This window comes from Balaenoptera physalus (assembly GCF_965194825.1).
Source record: "Balaenoptera physalus genome assembly, chromosome: 17".
NCBI classification, from domain to species: Eukaryota; Metazoa; Chordata; class Mammalia; order Artiodactyla; family Balaenopteridae; genus Balaenoptera; species Balaenoptera physalus.
Genome location: NC_138895.1, coordinates 66,919,442 through 66,942,745, shown reverse-complemented (window position 1 = coordinate 66,942,745; position 23,304 = coordinate 66,919,442). Strand labels below are relative to the sequence as shown.

Here is a 23,304-nt window from a genome sequence, read left to right as displayed (position 1 = left end):
ACCCCCTGTGACACCCAAATCCATGGGTACTCATGTCCCTCATATAAAATGGAGTAGTATTTGCATACAACCAATGTGCACCCTCCCGGATACTTTAAGTCATCCCTAGATTACTTATAATACTTAATACAATGTAAATTGTCTGTAAATAGTTACCAGCATGCGACAAATTTAAGTTTTGCTTTTGGGAAATTCCTGGAATTTTTTTCCAAATATTTCTGATCCCTGGTTGGTCGAATCTGCAGATGCTAAGGGCCGATTGTACTCATTTATCAAAAATATTGGTGAACCAAAGCTCCATAAATATTTCCATGATAACTACTGATTGAAGAATAAGGGTAAAGAAAATATCTTCCTTGAAAATAGGTAGAAATTTGATTTTATTGGATTGACAGTGTGACTGGAGGAAAAACAGGTGAAGAGGAAGAAAAATGAACTGACAAAGGTTAAGACAGCTACTAAAGCCTGTCAGCGTCAGGGACTGCTCGGTTCTCTTCTAGTTCAACCAAGCCCTTCCTGGGACATTATATTCATATAGCAAAAGGCATGAGATGTCTAGGTTTTAACTCTTAATGCTAGGTTTGAGAAAAGAGCCATCTAAGAACTTTATATGCTAGTTTGGTTTAAAAATACTATGCTAAGACATGCAAAGTGGCAAAACGAAGTAATAAAACTATTCTTCAGCAAGATATGTTGCTAAAAATGTGGACTAAACAAAAACATACCTGTTAGTGTATTTCCTCCCTTGTATGGTAGATTTCGGACAGCTTCGATCACCTCATCTTTTGTGTTAAAAGCATTCAAGTGCCATTCTATTCTGGGGTCGCCGCTATACTGTGCAAGACCTGGAAAAGAAAGATGAGAAAGCCCACCCAGAAATGATGGGTTACTCAAAGATCTAGTGGACCATTCAAGAAACTAGAATGACGAAGGGCCTAATCTTCACAACATTTTTTTCTCTGCCTCGCTAGGTACTTCCAAAATGAGTTCTTGACATCAATTTAAGGAATTTTCAACATAGCTAGGGGCTGAAGGAATGTATATATTTTCTAGCCATCTAGAAGCGAGTACCCAATCAGGTACTTAGCATTTTCCTTTAAAGTCTGATCATGTTTGTAGATAAAAGGTCTAGATTTATTTAATATTTTTCATTGAGGTAACATTGGTATATAACATTATACCAGCTTCATGTGTACAACATTATATTTTGATTTCTGTATACATTATAGTGTTTGTTTTTATTCCCAAAGGAATGAGTTTTCTTTATGGCTATTTAGAAGGGAAACTAGGAGACTTTATATAATAAAATGGATATGTTGCTCAATGATTTACACCTTTTTTTTTTGCTTTTTATCTCAGCTAGAATTAATTTGGCAAAGATTATCTTGTACTATAAAACATTTTCCAATTGTTAAACATTTCACTGGATTCAGCTGTGTTTTTTTTAAATAAAAAGAAAACTTTTACCCAATAAATTCTTAAACAAATGGCAACTTTAAAATTATTATTATTATTATTATTATTATTATTAGGCAGAGAAGATTTTGGCTTTCTAGAAAATTGAAATGTGTTCAATAATTAATTGAGTGACACTGTCATTGCAAAAATTAGTAGAAATAAATATTTATTGACGCAAACTTGCCCTTTTAGGAATATCACTATTGTTAAACCTGTAATTCTGAAAACCATTTGGTAAAGAATCTTTGAAATTTCTTAAGAAGCTTCCTGGTGGTTTTACACTGGCAGCAGACTGCTGTTAATGGTAGAAGATGTACCAATTCGTGTCTTCTCAGAGCCCACGTCGAATGCTGTAACCAGGTTTTCCAAAAAAGACCGAACCAGTCTGAAGTTGAATCTTCCAATACTCCATGAGCCATCAACCAGGATTACAATATCAGCAATAGCTGGAGTTTGACAGAAAAACTTCACTTCTGCAAAGTACAGACCAAAAAAGTATCTGTGTTACTGTTGGAACTTTTAAAAGAGTGAGTTTATTTTAAGTCTTTCAGATAATTTGGTGCTAAGAATACAATAAAGTTTCCATTAAAGCAACCATATTTTTATAACCGTTCTTTTAAATGCATTTTTACCAGGAAAAAAAAATGTGGTAACAGCTGGCAGCGGAGCCAATGTTCTGGAAATAGCAAAACACTGGCAGGTTCACACCATCTTGGCAACTCAAGCCTTCTGCGTATTTTAAAAAGTAGTGTCTGTGCAAAAGCATCCAGTTTTGGGTTTTAGTCTGTAGCTTCTTTCCAGGAAAGGTCTTAGCAACACCCGTGTAGGAGAGTCAACAGGGATGGGAAGATAGCCAGGAAGCAGAGAGGCGGCTCTCCCATTCTGATAAGTCTATGCTAGAGGAAGTCAGTCATAAGAGAAGAAAACATGGGCTTCCTGAATTCAAGGAAAAGGCAGGGCCGTGCATTTAATCTAAGAAAGGTACACAGACCTTTGCTAAAATAGGAAGGGTTTGTGGAAGAAGAAAATTGGAAAAGAGCCCAAGAATTTCCCCCAATTCAAATATTTTTACATATTGTGTCTATCTGACAGTAAGATTTTATCCCTAAAAGTCATTTAAGTAATTGATTTTTAAAATTAAGTTTCAGAATAAGGATCTAGAAAAGGATGCCTGGTGACTGGAGTGGCACTCCCTTAAGCTTTGCCCTCAGGGAAAGTCTTAGCCCACAGTGACTGCGGGCAAGAGGCGAAGGGCAAACAGCTGTCCTTGCAATAAAGAGGGTAGGTCTGTGCTGGATGAGGTGAAAACCACCACTTACATTCACACAGAGCCAGAATACTAGAGTATTCTTAATGGGTTTAAGAATCCTTAAAAATGTCACAGTATTGTCAGTATCTTTACCAGCAGTGCTTTTTACTGCAGTTTGTGCTTCCCAAAGGATGGCTTAACTTTGCTGAATTTTCATATTAGGACTGGAGATCAGGAATATTGTGTGTGTATATGTGTCCATGTCAACTTCTTGAAATGCCCAGCAAATTATTTCACTTTTTAATTTAAAATTTTTTTAATTGTTTGGGTACACTGCAGACAGGATCTTAGAAAGGGAGCAGTTTCTCTTTGCTTACTTAGAAGAGGGTTATGAAAACTGGTATTTTCCATTTTAAAATTGTTTCCAATAAAAATATTCTGTTAACTTAGCTCTTTCAAGTCATTTTGACTTGGAGATAAAAATTCTAGATATCTCCAAAGTAAGATAGAAAATTAATTGAATAGAAATTAGAATACTGATAAATTTAGTGATATTAAATTTTTTTAAGTTGTTCATCAAAAGACACCTTAAATAAAATAAAAAGATAAGTTATGACTGGAAGAAGACATGTACAATGTAAAAACCTGAAAAAGAATCAGCATCAAGAATACATAAATACATAAAAAACCATGAATAGATACTTCAGAGAATAGGAAATATATAATATGGTTAACGAATGAAGAGAATGTTTAACTACACTGGTGATCACAATAATAAAAAAATCAAGATCACGATGAGGTACAATTTGTACTCATTCAACTGGAAAAAAATAAATTTAATAGCATTTATGATTACTCTAAAGATAATGAAATATTTAGGTATATATTTAAAACATGTGCAAGATCTGTGTGCTGCAAATTACACTACTGATAGAAGTCAAAGAAGACATAAACCAATGGAGAAGTCTACCACATTCATGGACAGGAAGACTGAATATAGTACAGATGTCAATTATCCCCAACTTGATCTATAGGTTTAATGCAATTCCTATCAAAATCCCAGAAAGGTTTTCTTAAGACATAGACAAGCTTATTCTAAAATTTATATGGGAAGGCATAGACCCCAGAATAGTTTTTTTAAAAGTCATGACAAAGAAGAATAACATGGAAGGAATCATTTTACTGGGTATTCACCCTACTTACTGTAAATAAGTAATGGGTATTTCAGAGGGTTAGACACACACATCAATGAAGAAGAATAGAAAAGCCAAAATAGATCCATACAAATATGCTCAACTATATGATTTTATAACTAAATATAATTTTAGACAAATGTTCAAAAGTACTTCAACAGATGGTGCGAGAGCAACTGGATATCCATGAAAGAAAGAAGAAAGAAAGGAAAGAAAGGAAGGAAGGAAAGAAAGAAAGAAAGAAAGAAAGAAAGAAAGAAAGAAAGAAAGAAAGAAAGAAAGAAAGAAAGAAAGAGAGAGAGAGAGAGAGAGAGAGAGAGAGAGAGGGAGGGAGGGAGGGAGGGAGGGAGGGAGGGAGGGAGGAAGGAAGGAAGGAAGAAAGAAAAAAAGAAAGAAAGAAACTTGACCTAAACCCTATACTTTATACCAAAATTAATTCAAAGTGGATCATCAACTTAAATGTGAAAAGTAAAATTATAAAGCTTTTAGGAAAAAAGTAGAAGAAAATCTTTGGAATGTACGGCTAGAAGAAGAGTTCTTGGAATCGACACCAAAAGTACAAACACATAAAAAGAAAGTTTGATAAACTGGACTTCATCAAAATAAAATACTTTTGCTATGTGAAAGCTCATATGAAGAAGATGAAAAGACAAGCTATAGACTGGGAGAAAGTATTTGCAAACCACACACTCAGCAAAGGATTAGTATCTAGGTTACATAAAGAACTCTCAAAACTCACAGGTAAATAAAACCAAACAATCCAATTAGAAAATGGGTAAAACCTGAACAAATATTTCATCAAAGAAGGTATACAGATGGCAAATAATCACATGAAAAGATATTCAACATCATTAACCATCAGGAAAATGCAAATTAAAAGCACAATGAGATTTCACTGTACACACCTATCAAAATGGCTAAAATAGAACATAGTGATAACAAATGCTGGCATGTATGTATAGAAACGGTATCACTCACACTTTGCTCATGGGAATATAAAATGGTACAACCACTCTGAAAACAGTTTGGCAGCTTCCTTAAAAAGTATACAAAAAAATTACCATACAATCCAGCTATTACACTCTTGGACACATTCCAGAGAAGTGAAAACTTACATTCAGACAAAAACTGCACACAAATGTTCATAGCAATTTGATTCATAACAACCAAATACTGAAATTAGTCCAATTAATTATTTTAAATGAAATAAATTCTTTTTGCCGTCAATATTGTATTTAAAGTTAAACCAAAGGAGCAGAGGAAATGAATTCTTGAACTGTATTTTAAATTCAGCTCTTGGCTTAACATGAACTTTATCTAAAATGCAATTCTGAAAATACAGGTAGTACCAAAAAAAAAAAAAAAAAGCTAGGCAGCTGACCACAATTGAAGGAAAGCACCCAATACATGGGCTACATCACAAATAAAAACAACACTCTGAATGTCACAGATTGAATCAGAAGGAACAATTCCCATTATGCAGTACACCAACTGTAGGTACAAGATAAGGAGGTCCAAAGAAACTAACAATTTCATATCTGAAAGTTATGTACATCGTTAGATTAAACATTATGCCCTCTACACTTACCTACTGACTTAGTCCTCATAACAGCTCTATAAGACAGGTATCATTATCAGTCCCATTTGCAGCCGAAAAATATGATATACATGGGCTGTGTGATTTGCCCAGAGTGCCACCCAGTGAAGAGGCAAAGCTTTGATTTGAACCCAGGTAATACATCTCCAAAATCTATGCTCTTAACCACAGGATATACTGACTTCAAAAAGGTCCCTACATTACATCAATTTAGAAAGCAGGGGGAAAAGTCTCTAATATGAGGCAGTGTCACCCCAGCACTTGCCCCTGCTGTGTCCACAGGTAGTATGTGCCATTTGCAAGCATCACTGTCTAGATAACTTTTCTCCCTCCCAAATGTATGCACTTAGCACTTAAGTAGCCCACATGACAATTGTCCCTTTTACTATAGTTTTACACCAATTTTACTGTGTTACTGACATAATGAGAAAATTTTATGTTGAAAATACAAGTTAATTCAAGGAATCTGAACTAGTATAAATCAGTCTACACTAAACCTATGTATATTAATTTCATATTAACTAATTTCCTGTATGAAATTTACTTATTAAAAATGTGTTTATTTAATATTTACTATATCCCAAGCACTCTTCTGGGCAACTGAGAATATAATTAAGTTCCTACCTTCCAGCAGCTTAAATTCTTAGTGAGAGGAAACAGATTAACAAAACAACATAATTTCAGATTTTTAAAAGAGCTTTATAGAAATAAACAGAGTGATATAAAGAGTAGTGGTTTGCGGGGACTTTGGAGGTGCTACTTTAGTTAGAATGGTATGAAATTACCATTTAAAGTCTCCTTTTTATATCATAGTATTCCTTTTGTTCTAATGACATTCAAATTAAAGATGTAATTATAGTTAATATAGAAATATTTACAATGTATTTATGGAGAAGGGTATTCACCAACTTAGTTAATTAAAATAGAAAAGGCAGAATTGACAGAAGCAGCCTTTTTCTGCCAGGTAAACTCCTATTCATCCTTCAAAACCCAGGTTACACTCCACCAACTCCAAGAAGCTCTTCCAACAGTCCTCAGATGGGACTCATTACCTGCTCCTCTTTACTGTCTCTGCATTTGTACATGGTTTATTGTACTCAGAACACTGGGCTATTATAATTTGTTTCCATTTCTATCTCCCTAACTAGACAGAACTCTTTGAGAAGTGAGGGATTTTTGTCTTATGTTTTTATCCCCTTTGGCTGAGATCTCGGCACATAGTACATCAATAAATATAAAGTACATTGACTTGTCTTGTTAAAAAAAACTTCCTCTTTTCACATAATTCATACCTACAGCAGGGCACTAGAAAAATGAACCATGTTGGCTCAATTAAATGTGGTCTCTCCTCTTACCCTGCCACCCTACCACACTGGAAAAGTGCATTACGGTTATTTAGGGATCAGGGAGATTGTATCAGGTTTGCCTGTCTTCCTTGATATTTTCCCAATGCCAGAGGCAAAGCTAAATGAAAGGGGAGCACGTAATATTTTTACTCACATTATCTTAATATGCACTCAGAAAATCTCGTGATCATTTTCACCACAACTGGTCTGATACATTTAGTGGCTCTGAATTATTTTTCTCAGTGCCACTAGCAAAATATCCAGCTAGGCCACTCATTAACCACATTTGAAGGAAAACTGTGGTCACAGAACAATTTCTCACTTAAGTCTCTGGTAAGGTTGAGTTCAAGTTTCTAAACTAAGAGCTTGCTTCCAAGACTGGCTTCAGACACATCCCTGAGGATTTTTTGTTTTTTAAGAGTTAACATCATTTTACATTTGCAAAGAGCTCAGTGGTTCTAAAAGGATTTTTCAATACATTGGCATATTCTGATTCTTACAACATTCTTGTGGGGAGCCACGATTGTCCTCAATTTTCAGAAAATGAAATTGAGCTTCAGAAAGACAAGTGAACAGTTCAGGCAGAGCCAGGACTGGACACCAGGTCTTGTAAAGGTTTGGTTGCCTCTTCCATCATACCATGCTACTAGCACCGTAGAAGACCTCTTCACATAATGCAACATGGGTGGCCACTAGTTATCTGTCATATTAATGTTACAAGCTGTCCATCGATCAGAAGGGGAGGGCGTCCCTGGTGGCGCGGTGGTTAAGAATCCGCCTGCCAATGCAGGGGACATGGGTTTGAGCTCTGGTCTGGGAAGATCCCACATGCTGTGGAGCAACTAAGCCCGTATGCCACAACTACTAAGCCTGCGTTCTAGAGCCTGCGAGCCACAACTACTGAAGCCCACATGCCTAGAGCCCGTGCTCCGCTACACGGAGCCACCACACCGCAACGAAGAGTAGCCCCCGCTCGTTGCAACTAGAGAAAGCCCGCGCGCAGCAACAAAGACCCAACTCAGCCAAAAATAAATAAATAATTTTTTTTTTTTTAAAGGAAGGGGAGCAGGGGGTTCATTTCAGTCGTGTTCAGAGTCGACATTAATCAGAGGGCGCTTAATGCTCATTTAGCCCACTCTTGCTGGAGACGTACATTTTAAAGCATCCCTGACAGATGACTATCCTATCTAAAACAGCACTCCCCATCACCCTCTTCCCTTATTCTGTTTTATTTTTCTTTGTAGAGCTTCTTACTTCCTAGAAATATACTATATAGTGTGATGCTTAATTTTATATGTCAACTTGATTGGTCCATGGGGTTCTTGGACATTTGATCAAATATTATTCTTTGTTTGGGAGGGTGCTTCTGGATGAGATGAACATATGAATCCACAGACTGAGTAAAGCAGATTGCCTTCTCTAATGTAGTTAGTCCTCATTCAATTGATTGAAGACCTGAATAGAACAAAAAGGGAACTGCTCCTACCTGACTGCCTTGATTGGAACATCGGACTCAAAACTGACACACTGGCTCTTCTTGGGTCTTGAGCCTGCCAGTTCTCAGATGGGAACTCACCCCACCGGCTCTCCTGGGTCTCCAGCTTGCTGACTGCAGATCTTGGGACTTCTTAGCCCCCATAATCATGTGAGCCAATTCCTTATACTAAATCTTTTTCTATATTTATATATATCCTATTGGTTCTGCTTCTCTGGAGGACCCTGACTAACACATATAGTTATTTATTTATTGACTGCAGCAGATACTTTTCATTGTTTCCTTTTTTTTTAAATAATAAAAAGATCTCCCATTTAGTGACTGCTTTTATCAGATGCTTTGCATATGTCTTTTCCATTTAAGCCTGATATTAATCCTATAAGATAGGTGTCCTTTTCACTCCATTGAAAAAGAAAGGTTAAGTAACTAGAACCTTTCTTTTTCAATGGAGTGAAAAGGACACCTATCTTATAGGATTAATAACTTGCCTATCATCACACACTAAGCAGGTAGAAAAGCTGGAATTCAAATCCAGGACTGACTCCAAAGCCTGAACCATTTAGCTATTGTGCTATTCAACACCTATGACAGAAGAGAAGAAAAGTATTTGAAAGGAAGGAAGCGAGAAAGGAAGGGAAGAAGGGATGGGGAAAGAAGGAGAAGGAGGGAGGGAGAGAAAGAAAGAAGGGAAGGAAAAGAGGAAGGCACGAAGAAGGAGGGAAGGAGGGAGGGAATGAAGAAAGGAAGGAAGGGTGGGAGGGAGGGAGGAAGAAAGGAAAGATTGCTAAGCCTTGTCATTAAAGAAAGCATGAAATCAAAGACATACTTGTCTTATATCCAACTTGGGGTGAATAACACCGTGACAACTTGGAGGCACATGAAGCCCAATCTCTGAACCATAGTCAAAGGAACATTTCTTCTGTCACTCAGAGCTCTGCATCTTAAAATTAACTGACAATCCTGTAAACGTGACATTCATTACATTTCTCCTCTGCTCATAAACTGTAAGAGACTGGGAGAAGACATGATAGCTGTCTTCAAATATTTAAAGGGCTGTCATACAGAAGGGGGATTAGGAGTGTTCTGTATGCCCACAAGGAGACAGATTTCAACTCAACTCAAGAAAGAACTTTCTAACAGTCAAGATTTCCAGAGACCGCTGCCTTGAGAAATAGTGAGAGCTCTGTCGATGAAAGCAGATGCTTGTCAACCTTTGATGATGTGGCTGAAAAGCCTCAACCTCTCAACTGGTCGAACTACATGGACCTCAAAGTTACCTTCCAACTCCAAATTTTAAGATTATTTCTTCCCTCCCCCACCTACCAAACTGAGCCTAAACTATTCATTGGGTTCTTCAAAGCTCTCCATAATTCAACTCCACTTGACCTATCCATATTGATTTCTCACTTCATCCCAGTACAATTACTTTTCTTTCCCCCAACAACATTCTCATCTCTGAGACCTTTGACTCAATTTTTATCCTCTCTGCCCACCGCCATTTCTTCCTATCTAACCTCTCCATACTCTACCTACCACAACGCCAGACACCGAAAACAGGTTTTATTTCCTTTGAAAATATACAGTCCTTTTAAAATACTTGTAGAGAAAGTCTGTCCTAAAATTTTATTTGTACAATGACCTGGTTATTATTTCCTGACTTTCATAAGTTCATGCTGACCCAAGAGAGGCTATTTTGCCTGACCACCTCTATTTAGACACAAAGCTTATTCAGGAGCCGGTATATTACATTCACATGTATTCTCAGCTCTGTATATAGTATTACGTGATTTGGCTTTATGTTTACTTTAGTTGTCCATGGTGATTTTCTGAAAACATGCAATAACTCAATCATCCCTGTTATTCCAATTCATCAATAACAAACAGAACCTGACATTTTGAAGTTTCTAAGGCTGAAACACCTGCTTTATTTGATACTGTCAGCCCTGCAGGTATAGAAACAAGATGTTTAATAAAAAATTCTTAGACAAGAAGGAAGGTATCAATCAGATGAGCCCAAGCATTGCTACCGGAAACAGCCTCTGCCAAAATCTATAAACAGTGCTCATAGCTGTAAAATATCTGATTTAACAGAAAGATATATTACAAGCTCTTTTTAAAATGAGGACATTTGCCGCAGCGTGAGTGAGCCAGAGCCCCCTAATCAGCTGCTCCTTTAACCCCGTCCTGTCTGAGCGGGGAACAGACGCTCTCAGGCGACCTACACACAGAGGCGGGGTGAAATCCAAAGCTGAACCCCAGGAGCTGTGAGAACAAAGAAGAGAAAGGGAAATGTCTCCCAGCAGCCTCAGGAGCAGCGGATTAAATCTCCACAATCAACTTGATGTACCTTGCATCTGTGGAATACCTGAATAGACAATGAATCACCCCAAAATTGAGGCGGTGGACTTTGGGAGCAACTGTAGACTTGGGGTTTGATTTCTGCATCTAATTTGTTCCTGGTTTTATGTTTATCTTAGTTTAGTATTTAGAGTTTACTATCATCGGTAGATTTGTTTATTGATTTGGTTGGTCTCTTGCTTTTTTTTTTCATATATATATATATATATATATATATATATTTTCCTTTTTCACTTTTGTGAGTGTGTATGTGTATGCTTCTTTGTGTGATTTTGTCTGTACACATTTGCTTTTACCATGTGTCCTAGGATTCTGTCTGTCCATTTGTTATTTTTCTTTATGTTGTTTTTTGTAGTACAGTTTTAGCACTTATCATTGGTGGATTTCTTTATTGGTTTGGTTGCTCTCTTCTTTCTTTCTTTCTTTTATTTAAATTACTTTTAATTTTTAAATTTTTAATAATATATATATATTTTATTTTAATAACTTTATTTTAATTAACTTTATTTTATTTTAATAACCTTATTTTTTTTTTCTTTTTGTTCTTTTTTTTCCTCCCGTTTATTCTGAGCCGTGTGGATGACAGGGTCTTGATGCTCTGCCGGGGGTCAGGCCTGAGCCTCTTAGGTGGGAGAGCTGAGTTAAGGACATTGGACCACCAGAGACTTCCTGGCCCCTTGTAATATCAAACGGCAAAAGCTCTCCCACAGATCTCAACCTCAATGCTAAGACCCAGCTCCACTCAATGACCAGCAACCTACAGTGCTGGACACCCCGTGCCAAACAACTAACAAGACAAGAATACAACAACACCCATTAGCAGAGAGGCTGCCTAAAATCTTAATAAGTTCACAGACACCACAAAACACACCACAGGACACAGTCCTGCCCACCAGAAAGAAAAGATCTAGCCTCATCCACCAGAACACAGGCACCAGTCCCCTCCATCAGGAAGCCTACACAACCCACTGAACCAACCTTAGCCACTGGGGGAAGACACCAAAAACAACGGGAACTACGAACCTGCAGTCTGTGAAAAGGAGACCCCAAACACAGAAAGTTAAGAAAAATGAGAAGACAGAGAAAAAAACAGCAGATGAAGGAGCAAGGTAAAAATGCACCAGACCAAACAAATGAAGAGGTAATAGGCAGTCTACCTGAAAAAGAATTCTGAGTAATGATAGTAAAGATCCAAAATTTTGGAAATAGAATGGAGAAAATACAAGAAACATTTAACAAGGACCTAGAAGAACTAAAGAGCAAACAAATAATGATGAACAAGATAATAAATGAAATTAAAAATTCTCTAGAAGGAATCAATAGCAGAATAAATGAGGCAGAAGAACAGATAAGTGACCCGGAAGATAAAATAGTGGCAATAACTACTGCAGAGCAGAATGAAGAAAAAAGAATGAAAACCTCTGGGACAACATTAAACGCACCAACATTCGAATTATAGGGGTCCCAGAAGAAGAAGAGAAAAAAAAAGGGACTGAGAAAATATTTGAAGACTTCCCTAATATGGGTAAGGAAACAGTCATTCAAGTTCAGGAAGCGCAGAGAGTCCCATACAGGATAAATCCAAGGAGAAACACACCAAGACACATATTAACCAAACTATCAAAAATTAAATACAAAGAAACAATATTAAAAGCAGCAAGGGAAAAGCAACAAATAACATACAATGGAATTCCCATAAGGTTAACAGCTGATTTCTCAGCAGAAACTCTGCAAGCCAGAAGGGAGTGGCAGGACATATTTAAAGTGATGAAAGGGAAAAACTTACAACCAAGATTACTCTATCCAGCAAGGATCTCATTCAGATTCGACGGAGAAATTAAAACCTCTACAGACAAGGAAAAGCTAAGAGAATTCAGCATCACCAAACCAGCTCTACAACAAATGCTAAAGGAACTTCTCTAGGCAGGAGACACAGAGAAGGAAAAGACCTACAATAGCAAACCCAAAACAATTAAGAAAATGGTAATAGGAACATACATATCAATAACTACCTTAAATGTAAATGGACTAAATGTTCTAACCAAAAGACATAGACTGGCTGAATGGATACAAAAACAAGACCTATATATATGCTGTCTACAAGAGACCCACTTCAGACCTAGGGACACATACAAACTGAAAGTGAGGGGATGGAAAAAGATATTCCATGCAAATGGCAATCAAAAGAAAGCTGGAGTAGCAACTCTCATATCAGACAAAATGGACTTTAAAATAAAGACTATTACAAGAGACAAAGAAGGACACTACATAATGATCAAGGGATCAATCAAAGAAGAAGATATAACAATTGTAAATATTTATGCACCAAACATAGGAGCACCTCAATACATAAGGCAAACGTTAACAGCCATAAAAGGGGAAATTGACAGCAACACAATAATACTAGGGGACTTTAATACCCCACTTTCACCAATGGACCGATCATCCAAAATGAATATAAATAAGGAAACACAAGCTTTAAATGATACATTAAACAAGATGGACTTAACTGATACTTATAGGACATTCCATCCAAAACCAACAGAATACACTTTCTTCTCAAGTGCTCATGGAACATTCCCCAGGATAGATCATATCTTGGGTCACAAATCAAGCCTTGGTAAATTTAAGAAAATTGAAATAGTACCAAGTATCTTTTCCAAACACAATGCTATGAGACTAGATATCAATTACAGGAAAAAATCTGTAAAAAATACAAACACATGGATGTTAAACAATACACTACTAAATAACCAAGAGATCACTGAAGAAATCAAAGAAGAAATCAAAAAATACCTAGAAACAAAATGACAATGAAAACACGACGACCCAAAATCTATGGGATGCAGCAAAAGCAGTTGTAAGAGGGAAGTTTATAGCAATACAATCCTACCTCAAGTAACAAGAAACATCTAAAATAAACAACCTAACCTTACACCTAAAGCAATTACAGAAAGAAAAACAAAAAACTCCCAAAGTTAGCAGAAGGAAAGAAATCATAAAGATCAGATCAGAAATAAATGAAAAAGAAATGAAAGAAATGATAGCAAAGGTCAATAAAACTAAAAGCTGGTTCTTTGAGAAGATAAACAAAATTGATAAACCGTTAGCCAGACTCATCAAGAAAAAAAAGAAGACTCAAATCAACAGAATTAGATATGAAAAAGGAGAAGTAACAACTAACACTGCAGAAATACAAAGAATCATGAGAGATTACTACAAGCAATTATATGCCAATAAACTGAACAACCTGGAAAAAGTGGACAAATTCTTAGAAAAGCACAACCTTCCAAGACTTAACCAGGAAGAAATAGCAAATATGAACAGACCAATCATAAGCACTGAAATTGAAACTGTGATTAAAAATCTTACAACAAACAAAAGCCCAGGACCAGATGGCTTCACAGGCCAATTCTATCAAACATTTAGAGAAGAGCTAAAACCTATCCTTCACAAGCTCTTCCAAAATATAGCAGAGGGAGGAACACTCCCAAATTCATTCTATGAGGCCACCATCACCTTGATACTAAAATCAGACAAAGATGTCACAAAAAAGAAAACTACAGGCCAATATAACTGATGAACATAGCTGCAAAAATCCTCAAAAAAACACTAGCAAACAGAATCCAACAGCACATACACCATCATCAGGTGGGGTTTATCCCAGGAATGAAAGGTTTCTTCAATATACACAAATCAAACAATGTGATAAACTATATTAACAAATTGAAGGAGAAAAACCATATGATCATCTCAATAGATGCAGAGAAAGCTTTCGACAAAATTCAACACTCATTTATTATAAAAACCCTCCAGAAAGTGGGCATAGAGGGAACTTACATCAACATAATAAAGGCCATATATGACAAACAACATCATTCTCAATGGTGAAAAACTGAAACCATTTCCACTAAGATCAGGAACAAGAGAAGGTTGCCCATTCTCACCACTATTATTCAACATAGTTTTGGAAGTTTTAGCCACAGCAATCAGAGAAGATAAAGAAATAAAAGGAATTCAAAACTGAAAAGAAGGAGTAAAACTGTCACTGTTTGCAGATGACATGATACTCTACATAGAGAATCCTAAAGATGCTACCAGAAAACTACTAGAGCTAATCAATGAATTTGGTAGAGTAGCAGGATACAAAACTAATGCACAGAAATCTCTTGCATTCCTATACACTAATGATGAAAAATCTGAAAGAGAAATTAAGAAAACACTCCCATTTACCATTGCAACAAAAATAATAAAATACCAAGGAATAAACCTACCTAAGGACACAAAAGACCAGTATGCAGAAAATTATAAGACACTGATGAAAGAAATTAAAGATGATACAAACAGATGGACAGATATACCATGTTCTTGGATTGGAAGAATCAATATTGTGAAAATGACTATACTACCCAAAGCAATCTACAGATTCCATGCAATCCTTATCAAACTACCAATGGCATTTTTCACAGAACTAGAACAAAAAATTTCACAATTTGTATGGAAACACAAAAGACCCCGAATATCCAAAGTAATCTTGAGGAAGAAAAACGGAGCTGGAGGAATCAGGCTCCCTGACTTCAGACTAACTACAAAGCTACAGTAATCAAGACAGTATGGTACTGTCACAAGAAAACAGAAATATAGATCAATGCAACAGGATAGACAGGCCAGAGATAAACCCACGTGCATGTGGTCACCTTATCTTTGATAAAGGAGGCAAGAATACACAATGGAGAAAAGGCAGCCTCTTCAATAAGTGGTGCTGGGAAAACTGGACAGCTAAATTAATTTCTAAACAGTGAAATTAGAACACTTCCTAACACCATACACAAAAATAAACTCTAAATGGATTAAAGACCTAAATATAAGGCCAGATACTATAAAACTCTTAGAGGAAAACATAGGCAGAACACTCTATGACATAAATCACAGCAAGATCCTTTTTGACTCACCTCCTAGAGTAATGGAAATAAAAACAAAAATATACAAATGGGACCTGATGAAACTTAAAAGCTTTTGCACAGCAAAGGAAACCATAAACAAGACGAAAAGATAACCTTCAAATCGGAGAAACTATTTGCAAACGAAGCAAGTGACAAAGGATTAATCTCCAAAATATACAAGCAGCTCATGCAGCTCAATATCAAAAAAACAAACAACCCAATCCAAAAGTGGGCAGAAGACCTAAATAGACATTTCTCCAAAGAAGGTATACAGATTGCCAACAAACACATGAAAAGCTGCTCAACCTCCCTAAACATTAGAGAAATCCAAATCAAAACTACAATGAGGTATCACCTCACACCAGTTAGAATGGCCATCATCAAAAAATCTACAAACAATAAATGCTGGAGAGGGTAGTGGAGAAAAGAGAACCCTCTTGCACTGTTGGTGGGAATGTAAATTGATACAGCCACTATGGAGAACAGTATAGAGGTTCCTTAAAAAACTAAAAAAAAAACTACCATACAACCCAGCAATCCCACTACTGGGCATATACCCTGAGAAAACCATAATTCAAGAGGAGTCATGTACCACAATGTTCATTGCAGCTCTATTTACAATAGCCAGGACATGGAAGCAACCTAAGTGTCCATCAACAGATGAATGGATAAAGAAGATGTGGCACATATATACAATGGAATATTACTCAGCCATAAAAAGAAACGAAATTGAGTTATTTGTAGTGAGATGGATGGTATAGAGCCTGTCATACAGAGTGAAGTAAGTCAGAAAGAGAAAAACAAATACCATATGCTAACACATATATATGGAATCTGAAAAAAAAAAAAAAAAAACTGTTTCTGAAGAAGCTAGGGGCAGGACAGGAATAAAGACGCAGACATAGAGAATGGACTTGAGGACACAGGGAGGCAGAAGGGTAAGCTGGGACGAAGTGAGAGAGTGGCATGGACATATATACACTACCAAATGTAAAATAGATAGCTAGTGGGAAGCAGCTGCATAGCACAGGGAGATCAGCTCAGTGCTTTGTGTGCAACTAGAGGGGCGGGATAGGGAGGGTGGGAGGGAGACGCAAGAGGGAGGAAATATGGGGATATGTGTATACGTACAGCTGACTCACTTTGTTATACAGCAGAAACTAACACACCATTTTGAAGCAATTATACTCCAATAAAGATGTTTAAAAAAACCCCATATAGGCTTATAAAACTTAAAAAATATATAAATAAAATAAAATGATAACTTCAGATATCTCTGAAAAAAAATTTTAAAAAAACTAAAATGAGGACATTTGAAAACTTACTTAAGGAAGAGCTATATTTTTTTTACCACTGGAAAATTCATGGGTTAAGAATGATAAAATTTTTGGAGGCCAACAGAAGAGGTGTCAAAATTCCTTTAAAAATATCTTATCAAGAGTGGTCAGGGGTAGCAGAAAGTCCGAGAAAACAGGCGGTCTATTGCTAGGAGAATCTCAGCCCCTTGCCCTCAGGGAAACCTTATAATTTTACGCACAGTATCATGTACTTTGCAGGTGTTCAATGATTATTTTCTGAATGACTGATTCTGTTTCATGCTTTTCTGAGTTCCTGAAAACATGAATTTTAATGCTTTACATCACAGCAAAAACAGAAATGTGCTTTCTGCTTTTTTATAATAATAACATTCTTTTCATGAAAACAGTCTTTCTTAATCTTCTCTAAGGGAATGTGAACCTCTCTCCTTGAGTCTAAAACAAGCCAAATCCAAATATTCAACAAATATTTATTGACAATGTAAGAGACTCTGCTGCATTTGGTAGGCTAATGTTTTCTCTTTGAAAAGAAGACACTAGAAAAAAGGAAATAGAAAAAGGGGTGCAAACTGACATTCATCCCATACCTGCTATGTTCCAGGTATGTCACAAACCTGATAGCATTTAATCTTCCCAAGCCTGCATACTCGTTATGGCTATTATGCTCATTTTGCCAATGAAGAAACTGGAGCTTAGAGAGGTTTCTACGCCTAAGGTTGCCTAGGTAGGTAGGAAGCAAGGGAAGATTTCATTCCAAGGGATGTATGACCACAAAACCTGTGTGCTATATACTGAGCCACACTGACCTCAAGAAGTAACAAGAAAATTAAGGGAGAAAAAGGAAAGTTCAATAGGGGAAGAAAAAAGAATATTCTAACGAAAATGTTACTGTTTATCCTCTTAAAGCTTGGACTGAAAAGCCAGTCATATGATCTTCTGATTTCTCCTCTGAGCATGGCTACTCAGACTCAAATCTACCATATGGCTAATGCCATGGGCTTGACAGACCACCTCTGCAGTTGCTCTGTGCTTCTAAGAAGTGTTATGGAACGATTGGAGAGCAGAAGTGAGGAGAAACGGCCAAAATTACATCACCGCTTCTGTTGGATCAGGGTTTCTCAACCTTTTTAAATAAATTAATAACTTGAATTAACATTACTTATTTAAAACAGCGATTTTACTTAATATGCCAAAGAACTGAAGAACAGACAACTACCCATAGCTAGATCTCCATCACTTAGAAATGGCTTCTACAAGTCTTTTTATTCCTCTTTCTTCCTGGTTTGTCTGTTAAATCTTATCTTTTACTTTGATGTTTTACAGTTTCACCAACACGATTCTGGGTGTGGCTAATTTTTCATTTGCACTCTTCAGAACACTTTATGCTCTATTCAGTCCCTTTTCAAATCTTACCTACTCTTGTTTTCATGGTCTCTCATCCTTCTCTTGTTTTGACTATTTCTATGACTTCAATAATATTGTTGTTTATTTTATAGTATTTATGTAATCATTTCATAATTGGAAATCATGGGATTCTGAGACCACCATATTTGTGTCTTATGATGCATACTCATGGTTTTACTTCTGTGTTTCAAAATTTTGGATTATAAACTCTTTCTGGCATTGCTTTATCTGTGATAATCTTTAGAATTAGGGCTGAGCATGTGTGCCTCAAAGGTGATTTTGTGTTTTCTTCTGCCAGGGACCCTATTTATACCAGCTTTGAGCAAGTTTAAAATTAATTTCTTGAATATTAGGACCCCAGAACATGTGAAGAGTATAAATGTGAATGCCTAATCTGTATGTGGTACAGGCCCATGGTTATAAATTCTCAAGGAGACATTTTTCCACTCAGGACACAGGCACAGACAGAGGGGCTTCCAAAAATTCTCCTTATGCTTATGAGCAGAGATTTTCTAGTTCACCCTAGTGTTGCTGGTACACTATTTCAACCGTCTAGGTAATGATAATAATTATTATTATGAGAATAATGAGGAAGAAGAGGAGAATGAAATAGAAGGAGAAGATGATGAAGAAAAAAAAAGAGGAGGAACAGGAACACTTAACAGAGCATACTCTATGGGCCAGGCATCCTTCTAGATCCTTTAATGCATGAATTCCACCCACAACCTAACCCCAAAGTCCAGTTTATGACTGGACTCAATCCCTTCCCCCTTGTGTCTAAAAGTCAAGATCTAGCCAGAATTAACCTACAAAACCCACCCACTCACCTGTGCTTTAGCCAATATTCTGACTCCTGCATCACCAGAATTAAAATTTTCTCCAGTCCCACCCTGGTCAAACTAAGCTCACAGTTCAGCAGATTTAAGGCCCAGAATAACTAGTGGAAAAAGCAGTAAACTTTCAAATTGATCTCTTAATTGCAAGCCAAGAACTATAAAAGTATTATAGGAAGTAAGCAATTCCAGTAAGTGAAAATACACCTGGAGAATAATCATGTGCCCTGGCTATGCTCAACCATAACTACATATAATTCAAACCTGACTCTTCCCCAGGAGAAGGCACTGGGTAAACACGTTGAGTCCCTGCTAGACTATGTAAGTTTCATGAGGGTAGAATCCTGCCTGCCGTGATCACCAATTAATTCCCAGTGCCTGACTCAGTGTTCAGCACTGGAGGGTAATCACCAAATCTCTTCTATGCATTTACTGTTAAATCACTAACACAAAAGATTGGTCTTTGATGATATTAATTCATGCAAACTATACATTCTAATATTAATAGAAAATAACTATGTAGCACTGACTATGTTCTAGACACTATATGTATTAACTCATTTAATGTTAATTGGGAGAATTCGTGTTTCAGGTAGGGGAAAAAAAACAAATGTGAGAGCATGAGAAGTAGGGTCCTTTGAAGGCATATATATGAGAGTACATCCTATGTAATTCTTATTGGAAATACCAAAATGGACAGCTGTCCTTAGAAAAGCAGTGAATTACTCGGTCCAGTGAGTAATTCTGTTCCAACATATTCAAAAGTTTTAAACATTGTCAAGCAAGGATTGGCAAACTTCTTCTGAAAAGGGCAAAACAGAAAATATTTCAGTCTTTGTAGGCCATCTGATCTCTGTTGTATCTGCTCAACTCTGATATTGTGGGAAAGCAGCTATAAATGGTATATAAAGAAATAAGCATAGCTGTGTTCCCATAAAACCCATTTACCCACTTAAGAAAACGGAGGACTGGATTGGCCCATGGGCCATAGTTTGCCCATGGAAAGAATGGAAAGTTTTCTTGGAAAGAATAACTTAAGCTCATCTTATTTTTTCCTCCTAAAAATCAGAGCATTGGGACCCTCCCCTTACCTTCTCCTTGCAGAGAAAAATAATTCATTTAAAAAAACGCAAAGAGGGTCAGAGATCTTAATTTAAAAACCATTAAGAGGAAAAAACAAGAAAACCCTATGCTACTTTTTCTATCTCATTATCTTTTTCAATCAAGTCCTGTATTCTTGTGCAAAACACCAAAAATGACTGGAGAAAGCTGTTTGGACAACACACAAGAAATAGCAGTTGCTGCAGACGTGCCAGTATTATGCTCCAAGGCCAATACCACTTTTGTTTGGGAGTTGGATTTGGATTATTGAAGAAACACGTACAGTAGACAGCAAACAAGGAACTAACTACACAGCAACTTTTGTTAACGATCTTAGCTCTTTACATCTAAACTAAAATTCTAAAATATCTGAACTATGTCCAATTGTATCTGAGCCACTATCAATGTAGACTCTTATACCAAAAGACTGTAGATTGTAGGGAAAACAAAGAGCAGAGTTCAATGTGAATCATGGAACTATCACATCTTGAAAGAAGTACATCAAGTGAATCGGTTTGCAGGGCAGAAATAGAGACACAGATGTAGAGAACAAACATATGGACACCAAGGGGGGAAAGCGGCGGGGGGTGGTGGTGGTGGTGGTGGTGGTGGGATGAACTGGAAGATTGGGATTGACATATATACACCAATATGTATAAAATGGATAACTAATAAGAACCTGCTGTATAAAAAATAAATAAAATAAAATTTAAAAATTAAAAAAAAAAAGTACATCAAGTTTTGGGTGGGGAAGACCTTTTTAAAATCTCCAGTGGGCTCCATTAACCCTCCCCCTCACTGTCCTGGGAGCCCTAATTCTGACCTGAATTCTCACCATTGTTTACAACTTACTTCTTAAGACTATTCACTCATATCACCAGTGCCCTCAGAATCCTCTCTGCCCCTTTATATACCTCATGGGAACCCACACCTAAAAGAGGAAGCCACCTTTTATCTACAAAATTCCTGAAAGTTTTTGCCCTAAGCCAGGTCTTCATCACTGCAATAAATATGCTGAAACAGTCCCTAGTGAAAGTGGGCTCAGGAAAGACCTCTCCATAAACATGTGTTTAGTGTGTAAAGCAAATGAACTGCTGAATGAAAGGTCCTTCTGCAGATGTCGGTGAGGATTTATCAGAACATATATTAATGTTACTCTCACTTTTCACTGTTCTTTTCCCTGTGTTCAATTCACTTCACTCAAACCTATGTTTTAGAAGAGCAAGAGGAAGGTGCATCAGGGAAAAGAAAGGAGAACTGAGGCCATTTTAGGAATATCTAGTTATAGCTAAATTCTGGGATCAAACTCTAATCCATGGATGGAAGATAGGTTTCACCTTGAGTGCCATTCTTTAAGCACTGCCTGGCAAAGAATGCTAAGCCAAAACTCAGCCGAGAACTTACACGTAAAATCCTCCATAAAAGTATTTAGAAATTTAAAAAAAAAAAACCCACAGGGAAAGTAAATCAGAAATTAATGAGTTTGGTTATTTAAAGGTGGTGAGTAAAGCTGGGTGGAAGAAATAGGGGAAGTCATACCTCTTTTGAGTATTACCCTTTTGTATACTTTTTTACTTTTGGAACCACATTAATGTTTTATGTCCTCACAAATTACCCTGACTGTATTAAAAATGAATAACAAAACCACCATGAACAGGGAAGAAAAGAACTAAAACCAAGATCCTTTTGAACACAGATATTTTATTATATACCCCACACTAAAGGCAAATATCAAACTCTAGTTGACAGACTTTTTGCTAAGTGTATAAATTAGCAAGTTTGAAACTCTTTTTATGATTGAGCATATAAGTAGATGCATTTAAGATATTGGGAGCCATGTTACCCAACTCTTTTGAAGAGAGAGTTGTAAATATGGAAAAAGAAATGCTAGAATAAACCCTGTGGTATGGATAGATGATAGATACAAGGTACAATAAGATAGAGGATAGAAAGATAGATAGATAAATAGATAATGGACTGTGTGTGTGTGTGTGTGTGTGTGTGTGTGTGTGTATTCTCAGATAAGAGGGCCTAGAAGCAAGGACAACGCAGAAGCATAAACACATCTAGTAACCACACTTTGGTATCTAAATACCATTCTCCATGAAAAAATCCCAACTCCTTGAAGAAGTGGTTGATTTCAGGACAGGGCACAAAAACTACAAGAGGAGCCTGGAATGCAAGGTTTGTGCCAGAAAGTAAGGAAAAGCTTCAAGAATGATGGGGATATATTAAAAGGGCATAGGAGACACCTTGAAATCGCTCCCACTGAGCAGTTCTGGAAGAATTTGAGCATCAAAATACATGAGAGTAATGGATTATAATCCATCACATGAAATAAAAATTATATAAATAAATAAATATGGGAGAAGGGAAAGATCTCCCTTACAGTAGAATGCCACCTAAAAAATGTAGAATGAACAATGAAGTTAGGAAAATTATCATTTCAGAAACATTATAGTAGTAACTGACTCAGGCAAGAATCATCAATGGATGTTAAAATAAGTGGGTAAAATGGTAATAAGAAAAACAATATTTACATAGTGTCTTATGAATTTGTAACATTGACAAGCTTGAGCATCCCCAAACAAGAAATTAACATAAAATGGTTCCAATTTGGTAGCAACCAAGGGGCACCTCTCTGGAGGTGCTCACTCCTAAACCATGCTGTGAAGAATTCCCACAAAAGAGCTCACAAATCAAAGTGACATGTCAAACAAGAAAACAAGCACCATGAATGAAAACCAGTAAAGAAAAGAAAAGAAAAATTTAACCCTAAAATACTTTAGATAATATAATTATTGGGTTCAGAATATAAAATAAACATGATTAAGACAGCAGAATAATTTTTTAAAAAACACTAAAATGGAACAATGTACCAGATAAATTTCTAGCAAAATTTTCAAAAAATCAAATATAATTTCTAGAAATAAAAGATTTACTCATTAAAAAGGACAGGCTAAAAAGCAGATAAGAAAGAGATAAAAGGGTAATTAGTATACTAATAGAAA

At 36.5% G+C, this 23,304-nt stretch overlaps 1 protein-coding gene across 5 annotated transcripts in view; it reads right to left on the bottom strand.

Annotated features, from left to right (window-relative positions):
- COL14A1 (collagen type XIV alpha 1 chain) overlaps positions 1-23,304 on the bottom strand; it is a 242,430-nt gene that overhangs the window by 178,405 nt on the left and 40,721 nt on the right. For all 5 annotated transcript variants that reach the window (XM_082433124.1, XM_082433121.1, XM_082433122.1 and 2 more), the window contains exons 6-7: positions 1,776-1,931; positions 726-845 (exon numbers count right to left, since the gene is read on the bottom strand). In XM_082433124.1, coding sequence (XP_082289250.1) covers positions 726-845; positions 1,776-1,931 — 276 coding nt within the window. The remainder of the gene's footprint in view (positions 1-725; positions 846-1,775; positions 1,932-23,304) is intronic.